We start from the raw sequence: 16,751 nt of genomic DNA, 5'->3' as shown, positions 1-16,751 counted from the left end.
GGGTTCAAAGGATTACCAATATTGAAGTGCTACGACGTTTATAAAAGGAGATAGAAATTATGAACACTATTAAAACGAGAAAACTGGAAAACTAAAATATTTGGGTCACATTACCAGAGGAGAAAATATGAGTTGCTGAGAATTATTATGCAAAGAAGGATCCAAGGAAGAAGGAGCATAGGAAGAGGACGCATCTCCTACCTGAGGAACCTTAGAGAATGGTTTAAATGTAGTTAATTACAACTGTTCAGAGCAGCAGCCAACAATGTGACCATAGCCATTATGATATCCAACCTCCGATAGGAGATGGAACTTTAAGAAGAAGAACCTTCTCAACACCTTAGCTGTTATATGAATCACATATTTCAGAAACCACACAAGTACGCCGAACATCATTTTTCGTGGTGGACAAAAACTGATTTGCAATCAGCTCCTGTTATTTATTACAATTTTAATGAGATGTTTGTGTGCATATGCGTGTTTTACAATAATATTCTTCATTTTGAATATTAATTTTTGCTTTTCTGCCAATTTTACAAAGAGATTTTGTCGCTGCCCTTACGGGGTTTCTTAATTACAGGTTAAAATAAAAAGTATTACTTGCAAAAAATAAGATGTTGATTCAGTTATATATATTAAATATGTCGTAAACATAAAGTTAGTCAAGAACGTCAAGTGTGTCATATTTGTCCACTACTGTCCATCTAAAAATCTCATTCGTAGAAGATCTGAGCATTAATGTCATATGCTAAGCAGGATTTTAACTTCTGTAGATCTCTTATTTTTTCACATTAATTGCTATACACCCTTGTGGATATGCTGCCGTCTTTGGGAGAATAGGTTTTGAGTTGGTCTTACTTAACTGATATTAAAACTGTACAGCTGAGTCAATCAAATCACGTGCTACAACATAATCAGGTTTTCTTGAATCATGCGTAAAGTGCATGAAGGATGCAATAGCAAAAGCTTTTTCAGTTCTCTAGTAACTCCATGAGCATACGAGTTAACTGACAGATAGTTTTGATTATAGTACTTGGGCCACCATGACTTATAGTCTATTATCATATCAGTATGCACTTCATAAATAGAAAAATTTTGTCTTTGACGGGCATTCGCTATTAACTCTAATTAGTCCATTACAGTGTAAATTTGATTTGTCTTCTTCATTTTTCGTTTGACTACAGCAAAATATCTAACACATGGAAGAAAACAGATCTCTAATGGGGAAATATTGATTAATTATCTCAAAACGTCCTGTGGATACCAGGGTGTCGCACATTCATAGTCGAATCATTGTATGGTTTTTATTCTGTCCTGCACATCCGTCCGAAAATATGTGCTGGTGTCGTGTTGTTTCCGGCAGAACAGAATCTATATAGTGCATTATGAATGAACATACATCATTACAACCTTTTTTTGCAACGCCTTCATGATTTCCGTAAAACATTGCAGTGCCCGCGTGGAGATCATGAATTTCAAATACATTAATAGTCAGTTGATGGAGACAAAATACCTCTTGAACTGGAATATTGGGCAGCATTAAATTTTACAGAACACTAAAATAAGAAATTTAGTATTTTCCAAGGAGTCTTGCTACTGCACACAATTCACGTTTTACACCATGTAGTACAGAAACCCCTCAAATGCGGTACTTACGGAATTTCTGCATAATACGGTTAAATACAGTATTGTCTAAATACACTAAATAGTCGAACAACGGAGGGGTTTCTTAATTACATGGATGAAATGCGTCTTTTACAACCCATACCCGACATACTGTAAATTTCCGTTAAAATGTTACTTACGGGGTTTCTGAAATATGTGATTCATATATTCTTGGTTATGGAATTTTCATAATAATTATTTTTGAAAATGATCTCAGAAAAGGAATTCGAGACGTCAAAATTTTTAAGGTAAAAATGTAATTGTCATTACCATCAACTGTGGCTAATCCCATAGGTATAACCAGAATATTTAACTTAGACATGCCACAAAAAAACAGTTTCAGAGCCGTATTTTAATGTTAAATATTGCAAAAACCGTTATAATTTTTTTTGCTTTTTTAGGAAAACTCTGACATCATAATCGAAATTTTAGATCAAAAAACAATCCCGATGTATTGTTGACAATATACTACAATCACAATAAAGATGCACTTGAAATAAACAAACCAAGACAGGTTGAATCTTACGAGGAGCACTCCCAAATCGTGATTTACAAGGTATATTTGTACATTATAAGTCTTAAATCATGATTTACAAAGTTTATACATTCTAAACGATGATTCGGCAGTGCTCCTCGTAACATTCAACGTGTCTTTTTTTGTTTTAGTGCATCTTTATTGTGATTTTAGTATAGATTCCTTTGACATTAAAGGTAAAGTTATCATATTTACACAAATCTGGTCGATCTATCGGCTAATTCATGAAGTCATCTAGTATTTTGTACTTATCAGAAGAGTCAATTTTGTTAGATCGTTGAAAGAACAATAATCTATTAACACTTTTTATTGGACAATAAGGCATGTAATTGACTCCAAAAATAAAGCTTTGTAACCAACATTGGCTAACGAGAATTTCCTACGTTAAACAATATAATTCAGAAATTAATAAACAATAATTTGACATTGAAAGTGAAATTGTACTTATACCTATTATCAAAATCTAATCTTACATTAAGGCAACTCATCATGGCATGTAAAAAAATGTTTAAAAACTCAACAAAAAATTACACGATATGTCAATTGTTTATTTGGTCTATAGTATTGAAACTTTATCACGACAACTAGAGTGTGTTACCAATTAGGTGTAAAAGTGTGTCTTCGTATTATGACCAGTAGCATAAATTTGTATACATACATACATACATGCGGATAATAGAATCTAACATAAGTTAAAACAGACCGTAAACAGACATTCATTTCGTCCTTATAAATGAAATACAAAATACCAAATATTAGTTTCCGAAAATGAGGAACTATATAGAGCAAAACTTGTATTAATAGACCGATATTACTATCTACGACAATCCAGTGGAAATAGAAGCAAATGCAGCCATAAAAACACCTTATATTGCCCTCTTAATTAGATTCAACATGAAGAAGCAAAACTCAGATTTTTCAGCGGAGTTGGACGAACCTATTGCGAACCTTGCAATAAAGGACTAAATTTACGTACGATTTTTCTCTGCACTGAGTTACGTCTTAAAACAAGTAATTCCAAGAGATGACAGACAGCATTAACTGGCCTATGGAGAACTCTACGAGAAAGATCCATTAAGTAAAGATACAATCAGCTCGGGTGTACTAATGCTTGAACAACTCAGTAAAAACTCAGTACTGCAGGTTACATTTAGATCTAACGTTGAAACTTAAACAACTTGGTGTCGTATCTTAATAGACCGATCCGATAGATAAGGCTCAAACCTCCAAAAGCACATTACAAGCCACATTCATTACCCCAGAGAACCATATCGTCAATTAGCGATTTTCAATAGATACGACGAGAACATAGATCAACTTCTGGAGAACACAGACCCCACGGAAGTCCCAATTACCACGAGATAGTGTCCCAAAGCAAAATTGAAAACGTCAGAAGAGTGTGTAGCTACGGGGACAAAAATACAGCCGTTGGCCCAGATGGAATGCATAGGAGATGTCTCAAACAACTCCTAGAACAAATTTTCCCGCTGCTAGCAAGAATTATTAGTAGTAATTGCACAAGAGCCCTAAAATTCCTTATTAATTTTAGAGATCGAGTGCAATTTGTTGCGATTATTTCATGAATAAAACTGTTCAAAACCAAAATTTTATTTTAATTTATTTATGTAAGTACAAATTAGTACAATTAAACATACAGTTGTTATAAATATTTGACGGTTGAAAGTCATCACTTTTAAAATTTTTAGTAAGTAAGTAAGTAAGTAAGGTATGCTTTATTGTCAAAAAATTTTAACAATTTGTGGACAAAGCTTATACAAAATAAAAAATACAATAAAAAACAAAAAATAGTAAAAAACTACAAACAAAACAAAAACAGAAACAGACACCAAGTAAATGGCGTGAGTTATACTACTTAATATAATTTTACAGTTATTAAGTACACATTAAAAAATTAAAAATTTTGCAAACAATAAGTATACAACGTCAGAGCAAAAAGAAGGCAAACGAGGAAAAGGGAAAGGGAAAGTAAATCAAAAGTTCTATGCCGCTGCAAATATGTACACAAGTACTCGAAAGTAATAATCCTACAAGTCAATTTGCTGAATTCAAATCGTTTATAAAAAAGTCGTTCACTGTATAAAAAGCTTTCTCCAGCAAATAAGCTTTCAAGGCCTTGCGAAAAGCGGGAAATGCTGCAATAGATTTGATGTTAGATGGCAGGTGATTGTACCTTTTTCTCGAATTGTATAGTATAGAGCACTTAACCAGCTCAGACCGTGGGGTTGGCAGATAAAGATTATGATCCATGTTTCTAAGGGGATAGTTATGAGTGGGTCTCTCTGGACCTTCTGATGCATGTTTGCGGATTAAACAAACGGATTCAAAAACAAACAAAGAAGGAAGAGTTAATATTTTAAATTTTTTAAAGAATTCTTGGCAATGAACTCTGCTATTGAGTCTCAGGGAGTAACGAAGAGCTCTCTTTTGTAGTTTAAAAATACGCTCAAATTGAGTCGCACAACACGTACCCCAGAATGGAAGGGCGTACCGAAGATGAGACTCAAAAAGGGCATAATAAACGGTCCTAGATGTTGACAAATTCATTTCCGTAGCAACTGATCTTAGCGCAAAACAAGCAGAACTTAATTTTTTGTGTAAGGCATCAATGTGCAAGTTCCATTTTAGAGACTTATCCACAATAATCCCTAAGAACTTCACCGATTCAACTACCTCTAGACTGTTGTTATTAAGTACTAAAGGTTGCATCATACTGTTGTAAGGTAGGACTTTGGTTTTAGAAACGTTAAATAACAGGAGATTTTGAAACATTAATTGTAATTAATGCCACTGAATGTATTTTTTCATAGCAACGAAGGGCATCTGGCGTAATATACTTGACGACGGAAAATTATCAAAAATTATCGGGTATAATATCACAAGAGAGTGAGAATAAATTGAAAATAATGCTCAGTTTTTCGAAAATTTGTTGTCTGGCAATAGACACGAGAGCCCGCAGGACTCGAGTGGCTATTGCTCAATGACAACAAAGAGTAAAAATGAAACATTATTTTTTTATTTGTTCTTTCTGTCGTGTGATATTCGTAAGATTATTTTTTAATACGTATATTATGGATATTTTTTTAAATGTGACAATTGCCAAAACTATGAAACTGGTTGCCATTAAACAGAAACAATCTACTTAAAAAAATTCTATCGGTAATTTTCTACAGTAGATAATTTTCAGTATAATTTTAATCTGATTGGACAGAATTAAACACGTGATGAAATATCTTACTATACGATGGGAAGTTAAAATCATTAAAAAATAATCAGTTTAATTTTTATTTCCGTAGCTTTCTATGGGTCAGAATCTTCTATGAATGAAATAATCAATGCAACTCCTCCAGCTGAAATATATTCGTAGGAACATCTCCAGCACAACCATGATCACTAAACCAGGGAAATCACCAGTGCTCAATTTTACAGACCTTAACACTCTAGGTAAAATCTATGAGAGACTCCTAAAGAAATGGATCGTAGAGGACCTAGAAACACAATATCATCCCTAACTTTCAACTTTTAAATCTTTTACACAAACTTCTATTCAAACTCTAAACAAACGCCAAATTAATAAAATCATATCAACCGAGATACAAATCCAAAGGAGAATTATTATTAGTCTAGGCGCCAAATAGAGGTCACCGTGTCCTTTTCAATTCTGATGGACAAACTCAACGGTTTCTTATGGATTTTTGGCTGCTGATTACGAATTTCGAGGGTGGATTTTGATCCTAGTGGTCAAAAAATTGTTATAAACAATGTAATTGTTTATAAATTGTTTATAAGGCTCTGGCTCATAAACTAAAAGAGATAGTAAAATAATTTTTCAAATAAAATTTGTTCGCTAATGAAAAACGAAGAAAAAAAGGTTTACTAAATTTAATTCTAACAATTAGAACTCAAGATATTGTAAAATTAATGCACAATGCAAATTGCAAAATAAGTATTTTTCGAAGCTTTATCGATCGTAACTCGGCTTTTGCGCATGAAAATGAGCCTTAGAAGATCTCATTTTAAAACTTGATGAATGGGCTTTCACAAAAAGTTTATTAAGTTACTTCGTCTTCATTTGTTTTAGAGTTATAACCGTTTCAAGTTATAATTTTCTTAAAAAAAATTGTACATTAATTTATTTATAAGGGTTTCAAGCAAATTTGAGCTACAAACATTTATACTTTAATTAACAATAATGGCAGAAGAACTCAAAAGGAACATTTTGAGCTTACGAAAATGTTCTTAAGTTTATTTTTGGCCAAGAATCGATATTTTAATAGCGCGTTCTGAGGAGCAAGATCGGCTCACCGCGTAAAAGTTCACGCGCTAACTTCACGATGCAAATTATAATTTCTATGTATATATACGTTATCTCCATTTTTCATTTTTGAAGATCCTAATAAAATTTTATCCTAATATAATTCTTGCAATTAAATCATCATATACTGTACCTCGTATCCCCTTTCATTCTATTTATTGTGTCTTCTATTTTTTGTACTAGATAAGAAAAAAAAAACATTAAAAACTATATCAGAAATATAACTAAAAAGTAAGTTGATATTATTTATTAATACTATTTTTACAAAACATTTTCTTTCATGCATCTGCATCGACATACACAGGGAATCTCAGCTTTTTTTACATCTGCATAAGTTCTTAGAACAATTTTTACAGTTTCATGGTGGTACTAATTCTGTTCTTGTAGGCAGTAAAACTAAAACTTTCTGGGACTTCAGAGTTTAATTATCTATATAATATCCATATAAAGTGGATCAAGTTCTTTGCCGGATCATCAAGGCACGTCAAATGTGTGTATGCCGTCACAACATACATAAATGCTCGTCTTATATGCAATGATGATGCTGCAAAAGAACTCGATCCATTTTTATATGGATATCACAAATTGGCTCATTTGCATGCGTAGAAGCCAAATTACGATCGATGAAGCGTGAAAAAATACTTACTTGACTGTGAGCCGATCTGGCGCCTCATAGCGCGCCATTAAAATATCGATATCTTGACCAAAAATAAACTTAAAAAAATTTTCATAAGCTCCAATTGTTTCTTTGAGTCCTTATATTATTATTGCTAATTAAAGTATAAATGTTTAGAGTTCAAATTTACTTGAAACCCTTATAAACAAATTAATGTACAATTTTTTTAATAAAATTATAACTTCAAACGGATATAATTTTCAAACAAATGAAGATAAAGTAATTTAGCAAAAATGAAAAATGAATAACCATTTTCAATTTCGTTGCAAAACGAAAATACAGCCGAACCATATTCCAGTCCAATCAGAGAGTGCTGCAAGCACCTCTACCGGTTTCGAAACTTATTAGTCTCTCATCAGGAGGCACATATGCTGCTCTCCCTGATCCAACCAAAACAAACCCCAGCGTGCAGTTCCGAATTGCAACGAACGAAATGGCATAGATGCCCTAGCGGCAACTGCTAGCAAAAGACTAAGTTTTCACTCTAATGGCATATAACATATCCCACCAGAATGAAAACAATGGGAACCTTCTCTGGTTACACCTCCGAGGCTTCTACAATTTGCAAGCCATACGGATGCTGAGACTAAGGAAGATGAGGGAATTCTACAATTTACAATTCACGTCACATCTGCTCAGCGCGGTAAAGTTCCAACGAGACTGGTTCCCTTCATACTCCACACAGAGTAAATGTAAATCAAAAATGAATAACCATTTTCAATTTCGTTGCAAAACGAAAATACAGCCGAACCATATTCCAGTCCAATCAGAGAGTGCTGCAAGCACCTCTACCGGTTTCGAAACTTATTAGTCTCTCATCAGGAGGCACATATGCTGCTCTCCCTGATCCAACCAAAACAAACCCCAGCGTGCAGTTCCGAATTGCAACGAACGAAATGGCATAGATGCCCTAGCGGCAACTGCTAGCAAAAGACTAAGTTTTCACTCTAATGGCATATAACATATCCCACCAGAATGAAAACAATGGGAACCTTCTCTGGTTACACCTCCGAGGCTTCTACAATTTGCAAGCCATACGGATGCTGAGACTAAGGAAGATGAGGGAATTCTACAATTTACAATTCACGTCACATCTGCTCAGCGCGGTAAAGTTCCAACGAGACTGGTTCCCTTCATACTCCACACAGAGTAAATGTAAATCAAAAATGAATAACCATTTTCAATTTCGTTGCAAAACGAAAATACAGCCGAACCATATTCCAGTCCAATCAGAGAGTGCTGCAAGCACCTCTACCGGTTTCGAAACTTATTAGTCTCTCATCAGGAGGCACATATGCTGCTCTCCCTGATCCAACCAAAACAAACCCCAGCGTGCAGTTCCGAATTGCAACGAACGAAATGGCATAGATGCCCTAGCGGCAACTGCTAGCAAAAGACTAAGTTTTCACTCTAATGGCATATAACATATCCCACCAGAATGAAAACAATGGGAACCTTCTCTGGTTACACCTCCGAGGCTTCTACAATTTGCAAGCCATACGGATGCTGAGACTAAGGAAGATGAGGGAATTCTACAATTTACAATTCACGTCACATCTGCTCAGCGCGGTAAAGTTCCAACGAGACTGGTTCCCTTCATACTCCACACAGAGTAAATGTAAATCAAAAATGAATAACCATTTTCAATTTCGTTGCAAAACGAAAATACAGCCGAACCATATTCCAGTCCAATCAGAGAGTGCTGCAAGCACCTCTACCGGTTTCGAAACTTATTAGTCTCTCATCAGGAGGCACATATGCTGCTCTCCCTGATCCAACCAAAACAAACCCCAGCGTGCAGTTCCGAATTGCAACGAACGAAATGGCATAGATGCCCTAGCGGCAACTGCTAGCAAAAGACTAAGTTTTCACTCTAATGGCATATAACATATCCCACCAGAATGAAAACAATGGGAACCTTCTCTGGTTACACCTCCGAGGCTTCTACAATTTGCAAGCCATACGGATGCTGAGACTAAGGAAGATGAGGGAATTCTACAATTTACAATTCACGTCACATCTGCTCAGCGCGGTAAAGTTCCAACGAGACTGGTTCCCTTCATACTCCACACAGAGTAAATGTAAATCAAAAATGAATAACCATTTTCAATTTCGTTGCAAAACGAAAATACAGCCGAACCATATTCCAGTCCAATCAGAGAGTGCTGCAAGCACCTCTACCGGTTTCGAAACTTATTAGTCTCTCATCAGGAGGCACATATGCTGCTCTCCCTGATCCAACCAAAACAAACCCCAGCGTGCAGTTCCGAATTGCAACGAACGAAATGGCATAGATGCCCTAGCGGCAACTGCTAGCAAAAGACTAAGTTTTCACTCTAATGGCATATAACATATCCCACCAGAATGAAAACAATGGGAACCTTCTCTGGTTACACCTCCGAGGCTTCTACAATTTGCAAGCCATACGGATGCTGAGACTAAGGAAGATGAGGGAATTCTACAATTTACAATTCACGTCACATCTGCTCAGCGCGGTAAAGTTCCAACGAGACTGGTTCCCTTCATACTCCACACAGAGTAAATGTAAATCAAAAATGAATAACCATTTTCAATTTCGTTGCAAAACGAAAATACAGCCGAACCATATTCCAGTCCAATCAGAGAGTGCTGCAAGCACCTCTACCGGTTTCGAAACTTATTAGTCTCTCATCAGGAGGCACATATGCTGCTCTCCCTGATCCAACCAAAACAAACCCCAGCGTGCAGTTCCGAATTGCAACGAACGAAATGGCATAGATGCCCTAGCGGCAACTGCTAGCAAAAGACTAAGTTTTCACTCTAATGGCATATAACATATCCCACCAGAATGAAAACAATGGGAACCTTCTCTGGTTACACCTCCGAGGCTTCTACAATTTGCAAGCCATACGGATGCTGAGACTAAGGAAGATGAGGGAATTCTACAATTTACAATTCACGTCACATCTGCTCAGCGCGGTAAAGTTCCAACGAGACTGGTTCCCTTCATACTCCACACAGAGTAAATGTAAATCAAAAATGAATAACCATTTTCAATTTCGTTGCAAAACGTAAACGGCTGTATTTTCGTTTTGCAACGAAATTGAAAATGGTTATTCATTTTTGATTTACATTTACTCTGTGTGGAGTATGAAGGGAACCAGTCTCGTTGGAACTTTACCGCGCTGAGCAGATGTGACGTGAATTGTAAATTGTAGAATTCCCTCATCTTCCTTAGTCTCAGCATCCGTATGGCTTGCAAATTGTAGAAGCCTCGGAGGTGTAACCAGAGAAGGTTCCCATTGTTTTCATTCTGGTGGGATATGTTATATGCCATTAGAGTGAAAACTTAGTCTTTTAATTTAGCAAACTTTGTTTCGAAGCCTATTAATTAAGCTTTAAAATGAGACTTTCTGAATAAATCTTCGAAAAATACTTATTTTGCAATTTGCATTTTGCATTGTCCACTAATTTTACAATATATTGAGTTATAATTGTTGGAATTAAGTTTAGTAAAGGTTTTCTCTTCGTTTTTTATTAACGAACAAATTTTATTTGAAACATTATTCTCTTCTCTCTTTCAGTTTATGAGCCAGAGCCTTATAAACAATTTACAGTCGGAAAAATGAAAGAATACCCATGAACGAACATATAAAACACGCTGTATTTTCCTGTCACCGTGTCACAAAGAAAATTGTCCAGTGCAAGTACATGTAACAATAATTATTACATGTACTTGCGCTGGCCAATTTTTTGTGTGACACGGTGACAGGAAAATACAGCGTGTTTTATATGTTCGTTCATGGGTATTCTTTCTTTTTTCCTACTGTATAAACAATTAAATTGTTTATAACTATTCTTTGACCACTCGGATCGAAATCCACACCCGAAATTCGTAATCAGCAGACAAAAATCCATAAGAAACCGTTGAGTTTGTCCATCAGAATTGAAAAGGACACGGTGACCCCTCTGGCGCCTACACTATATAGGCAAAAACTGCCTACCAGTCGGCGCTAATCCATCAACTAGCTAAAAGTACACTTCGCGTCATATAAAACTGGTACACTTTTTTTTCCCAATGTAAACCTGTGTTCAGACTGACAATTATTGTTCGTGAATCACGTCGTTGTTGCCATCACAGATAACGGAATTGCACTAAATCTAAATACAAAAAAATAAAGTTTAAAATGTATATTTCGAATTGTAATACATATATTTAAATTCCATACTTGTTCACCGTAAAAGTTATTCATTTTGTATTAATTTCAAACTAAATTTTTAATTTTTCCAGGTTTTGTCCTACAATTTACGAGAAACCAATCACACCTCTCGATTTGCCATTAAACATAATAATTTAAAGTCATGTCAAGATTTATATCTGTCATTATTTTTGAATTGAAATATTTTCATAAATTTTAATAAATAAAACTCGAATCAATGTATGGATACTTAATTGAGATGACGGAAAATTACCACTGTTTTAGTTTTTAGTATATTAAAAAATGCGGTCTGTCGCTCAGCCCCGTTTTTACCTAGTTTGATATAATATTTTCGTTGAACTGGCAACGTTGCCCTAGAAATTAGAATGACACTTGTGACAAGATCAACTTACACAACTTGAAAAACACGATTTTCGGTTATAAGAGTTGTACCAGTTTTTTTTTGACGCGAAGTGTACCTACCATCTATGTCAAGAGACATCCCATAATTAAAGTTCAATTTCTGCTCGCCAAACTTTTAACATAGCGGGCAAAAATTGTTTTCTGATGAGTACTGGAACCCCCGAAAAAATACCCCTAAAATATCGGAGGCAATAGTCTGGAATTGACAGAAATGCTGATCTTATCGTTTACAAATTCCCCAATCCAGACTCCCCACAACAAAAAAAAAGAGGGCAGTCATACCTTAGATACCTACTTAGACAATTTAGTCCTGTCGCCAAGGGGGGTACAACGGCCTCCTTAATTCAGATGGACTTACCCAAGTTTTTTTATGTATTTTGACCCGTAGAACACGAATTTTTTGGGTAACAGTTGATCCGGATGTCGATAAGATTGTTATAGACAAAGAACTTGAGGAATTCCATAACAGCGATTTCTCGCAAAACAAAACATATTTTTGTATTTTTTTGGTCATTTTAAGCAAAAAATATTCCTACAAGTTTTTTCGTAGAATGCATAGTTTTAGAGATAACCGCGGTTGAACTTTCAAAAAATCTAAAAATGGCAATTTTTGAACCCGAATAACTTTTGATTAAAAAATAAAGTAGCAATTCTGCTTACCGCATTTGAAAGTTTAAGGCAAATTATATCGGTTTTGATTATTTGCATTGCTAAAAATTAATTTTTTTACTGCTGAACAAAGCTATAAACACATAGTGTTTCCCATGCCTAATACATGCTTTTTAACGCATGATACGTAGACATTGCCTCGCTTGCACTTGTAGCTACTCTACCTACTCGTTAGATTTTAAATGAGAAATCATTGAAAACATCACTCACGCACTAGGTGTTTATAGCTTTGTTTACCAATTAAATAATAAATTTTTAGCAATGCAAATAATCAAAACCGATATAATTTGACTTAAACTTTCAAATGTGGTAAGCAGAATTGCTACTTTACTTTTTAATCAAAAGTTATTCGGGTTCAAAAATTGCAATTTTTAGATTTTTTGAAAGTTCAACCGCGGTTATCTCGAAAACTATGCATCCTACGAAAAAACTTGTTAGAGCATTTTTTGCCTACAATGACCCAAAAAATACAAAAAGATGTTTTGTTTTGCGAGAAATCACTGTTATGTAATTCCTCAAGTTCTTTTTCTATAACAATCTTATCGAAATCCGGATCAACTGTTACCCAAAAAATTCGTATTCTACGGGTCAAAATAAATAAAAAGAACTTGGGTAACTCCATCTGAATTAAGGAGGCCGTTGTACCCCCCCTGGCGACAGGACTAATTTTGGCAAGCTTGTGCCTGACCGTTGAATACTGCCTAGCTTCTGTTTAAATTACTTATATTAGAATCTTTATAAAACATTTTCTACATAATATTGTAATAAACGCCAGAAAAAAATAATTAAATCTTTTTCCCAACGTTACCTTTCTCTGCAACGTTACCTTTCTGTGGAGTACTTTTTGAACAATTGTTATTCTTAGTAGCTGCTTTCACACTTTTCACTTTAGCTTCTTTATCGGATAACCCAAGTCTATCAGTAAACTGTCTAAATCGCGATAGGATCGATCTGCTCGATTTTGCATCGTCTTTTTGCACAAAAATACTGTTATCACCTACTTGTTCTCCCGCACAAGTAGTACTATTTCTTCTCGTGTTGTTTGTACACGCGGTAGCTTCTTTGGTAGTAGCGCCTTGGTCATGTCCAACTTTTTGTTGAACATTGTTCAACTTGTTCAAATTTTGTTCGTTTGAATAAGTTTTTTCACTGCACTTTAAAATACTTTTCTTCTCGTCTATAAGCGTGGGACCTTTAACGGAATGTTCTGAGTTTCTTTTATTTAGATTTAAGGTTTCTTTGGACAGGACGTATTCAGTATCGTCTTGGTCTTGTCGATCTTCCTCTGAATCTGACTGATTAGCTTCTGAGCGTTCAGCAAACTTCTTTCGTAAGGTCAATGCGTACTCGTCGAGGAATTCTGGAGGATCGAAGGACAGCTTTTTGTTGCCCACTAAGCAGTGTTGATCGAAACTGAGACCGCCACACCTAGACAATAAGTACACATTAATATTATACATACAGTGATGAACGCGGTAATAACCGACAAAATAACGCAAAGGATGGGAAACATATTAAGTTGTGAGATAAAAAGAGATGAAACTAGTAGAGGTGGAAAATTTAGTGATATAAACCGATAAATTTACATTATATTTAGTACTTCCTAGCTTTTGACCTATCAGAGTTCTGTGTCAACTAAAACACTTGTCCAATGCGTCTAAAGGTGGGAAACAATCGATAAAATGTAAATTTATAGGTTTTTATCGCTAAATTTTCCATCTCTACTACTTTCGTCTCTTTATATACAAACATATAATATTGCCACTGTAAGATAAATATATAAAATCTAATCATATATATGGACTATCTATCCATTCCTTTCAGGTCAAATATTTATTTCATTTTACCCTTCACATATCTTATATTTGATTGTCCTTCAAGGAGGACAATCAAAATTAGGTGAATTAATATTAATCGACAGTGAAGTCGCAAAAGAGAATAGGACCAAAGACGATGTAGCCTTACTAATACACCAAATATATCAAAATCACATGAATGGGCCGCCTATTTTCGATCCTTATTTCCTAATGTGACGATATAGGCGAACGGCAGCAACCCCTCCCAGCTAGCAAGATAACGTTACATTAACGTTAAATTTTGGTTTTTTTGTATTGTTACGTAACATCTATCAAAAAATCACGTTACTGATACGTATGAATTTATTCGTTTCTCAAACGTGGCTGTTTGGTAGGTTCTAATGCGTATGAATTTATTCGTCTCTAACACGTGGCTTTTTGGTAGGTATAGACAGGTATAAGATCTCATTTGAGATTGCAGCGCCATCCCATATTTACTTCGAACTTTTCAGTAATACCTAACCTTACATTTCCGTGATTAAAATCGTGTTTGTTTTAATGGAGTATGGAGTTATGTCAAAAAAATCGAATTAATATTGTTGTGTCCCGTGCCTCAATGTGATTCTTGGATAAAGCGTACCTAATAGTAATTTATCGTTTCATTCTTTCCCTAAATAGGATAAACAAAATAGAATTCTATTCAATGAGAGTTTAGTTGAAAAACGAAATGTATGGAAATATCTTCTAAAAATGGGGAAGCAGCCTAGTCCTTATATGAAAGTGTGCAGTTTACGAATAAAGATTACATCAAGGGTATGTTTATGTATTGTAATATAAAGTAGCTATTAATATTTTTGTCTCTTTCTCTCACATAAAAGTCAAATATATAATAAATGTTTATTTCAAATATTTAATAAATGTGCCAGCATCATGTATATGGTTTTATTTACACAATAATTTTAAGTCCTATTTATAAATATCATTTATACCGAAAATTCTCCTAAAAAGTGACGTTTTTGTGACGTTAAAAAGGTTACGTAGAAATAACGTAAATTTGTTACGTAACATCGCTGTGACTTTTATACGTATATTTTAGGTAAAATTTGATGTAACTTTTGTCGTAACTTCTCCCAAAATATTGACGTTTGTTTGACGTTATATATACGAACACTGTTAGCTGGGCTAAAATTAAGTTTTACCGACGAAGAAAATCAACTTTAAGATGAATGACCAATTTTGATGGATCTTCATGTTTTCGAGGTCGCCGAATCTGAATATGAAGTTTATTTTTATCTAGAATTGGTGGTTCAAACCACCAACATGTTCAAAAATCAAATTTTATGCAAAAATTCGAAAAATCAATTTTGATGATTCTTTAATTTTATCTCGCTGTATCTTTCGACGCTGTAAATGTTTACTTTTGAAAATTCTACTGTGTCATCTATGAAGTATTTAGATAGCAAAAAGCTTTGTCCTAAATGTTTAAACAATTTAAAAAAGGAGCTGTTAATTTTTAAACATTTTGTTGTCAGATTTCCTTAGTTTCATGTTTTCTTAAAAAAATTGAGTGACGCAGTATTTAGTTTATAATTTCAGCCAACACAGAAATAAAGCATAATTTATGAAGAAGTTTTCTGAAAAATTTTAAGTCGAAATATGCAAAAGAAAAAAAGTTATGTGACTTTATAGACGAGCGGGACACCTCAAAAAACGCTTATTTCTCGAGATTCTGTGTGGTGTGATAACCACGGTGTGGTTAATGGCTAATTTTTGTTATAGTTTATGTTTTTTATGGCGATGAAAACGAAAATTAGGTTTAGTTTGAATTTCACGTGGGAGAACAATAGCAAAATCGCAATTTTACTCTAAAAATAGAAAAAAAATGAAATCACATTTTTTTGCATTTAGCTCGCTACACATCCGTCCCATTTTAATATTTTTCTCTCAAGTTTTTTTATGTCGAACCCGCTTATTGGAATAGCCTTCGTGCAAAGCAAAAGTATTCCTATAACGAGTATATTCTAATAACCGATCATTAGTGGCTAGTGAAAACGTTTCGGTGCCTCAAATTCCTATTCCTTAAACCGAGATATTCCTATAACCGGTATTCTAATAAGCGGGTTCGACTGTATATATTTCTTACCACTCTGAAGACAATGGTACCTGTCACAATCTTTCTGTCTTATTATAATAAAAGTTATGAATTGTTTAAATTATAAGGTAAAGTTTCGTAAATTGCAAAGTTTAATCGCAAAAGTTGAGAGTGACAAAATTTGAAATTTAGCTTTTTAGTCAAGATTGTGTTCAAATTTACGGTACAAAGAATAAAATGTTTTATAGAAAAGAATGGTGCAACTTTAAATTTTAAGAAAAATGTGATTTAATTTTTTTTATTTTTAGGATAAAATTATCGCAACTTTGCCCTAGTTGACAATGTTCCCCCATCTAAAATTCAAAATAAACCTGATGTTAGTTT

At 34.4% G+C, this 16,751-nt stretch overlaps 1 protein-coding gene across 3 annotated transcripts in view; it reads right to left on the bottom strand.

The window, feature by feature from the left end:
- Positions 1-16,751, bottom strand: part of LOC126889574 (high affinity cGMP-specific 3',5'-cyclic phosphodiesterase 9A) — a 1,727,652-nt gene that overhangs the window by 13,947 nt on the left and 1,696,954 nt on the right. For all 3 annotated transcript variants that reach the window (XM_050657957.1, XM_050657959.1, XM_050657958.1), the window contains one exon: positions 13,306-13,907. In XM_050657957.1, coding sequence (XP_050513914.1) covers positions 13,306-13,907 — 602 coding nt within the window. The remainder of the gene's footprint in view (positions 1-13,305; positions 13,908-16,751) is intronic.

The sequence above is a fragment of the Diabrotica virgifera genome, chromosome 8, assembly GCF_917563875.1.
Source record: "Diabrotica virgifera virgifera chromosome 8, PGI_DIABVI_V3a".
NCBI classification, from domain to species: Eukaryota; Metazoa; Arthropoda; class Insecta; order Coleoptera; family Chrysomelidae; genus Diabrotica; species Diabrotica virgifera.
Note: the sequence above shows the minus strand (reverse complement) of the source record. Positions and strands in the feature narration are given on the sequence as shown.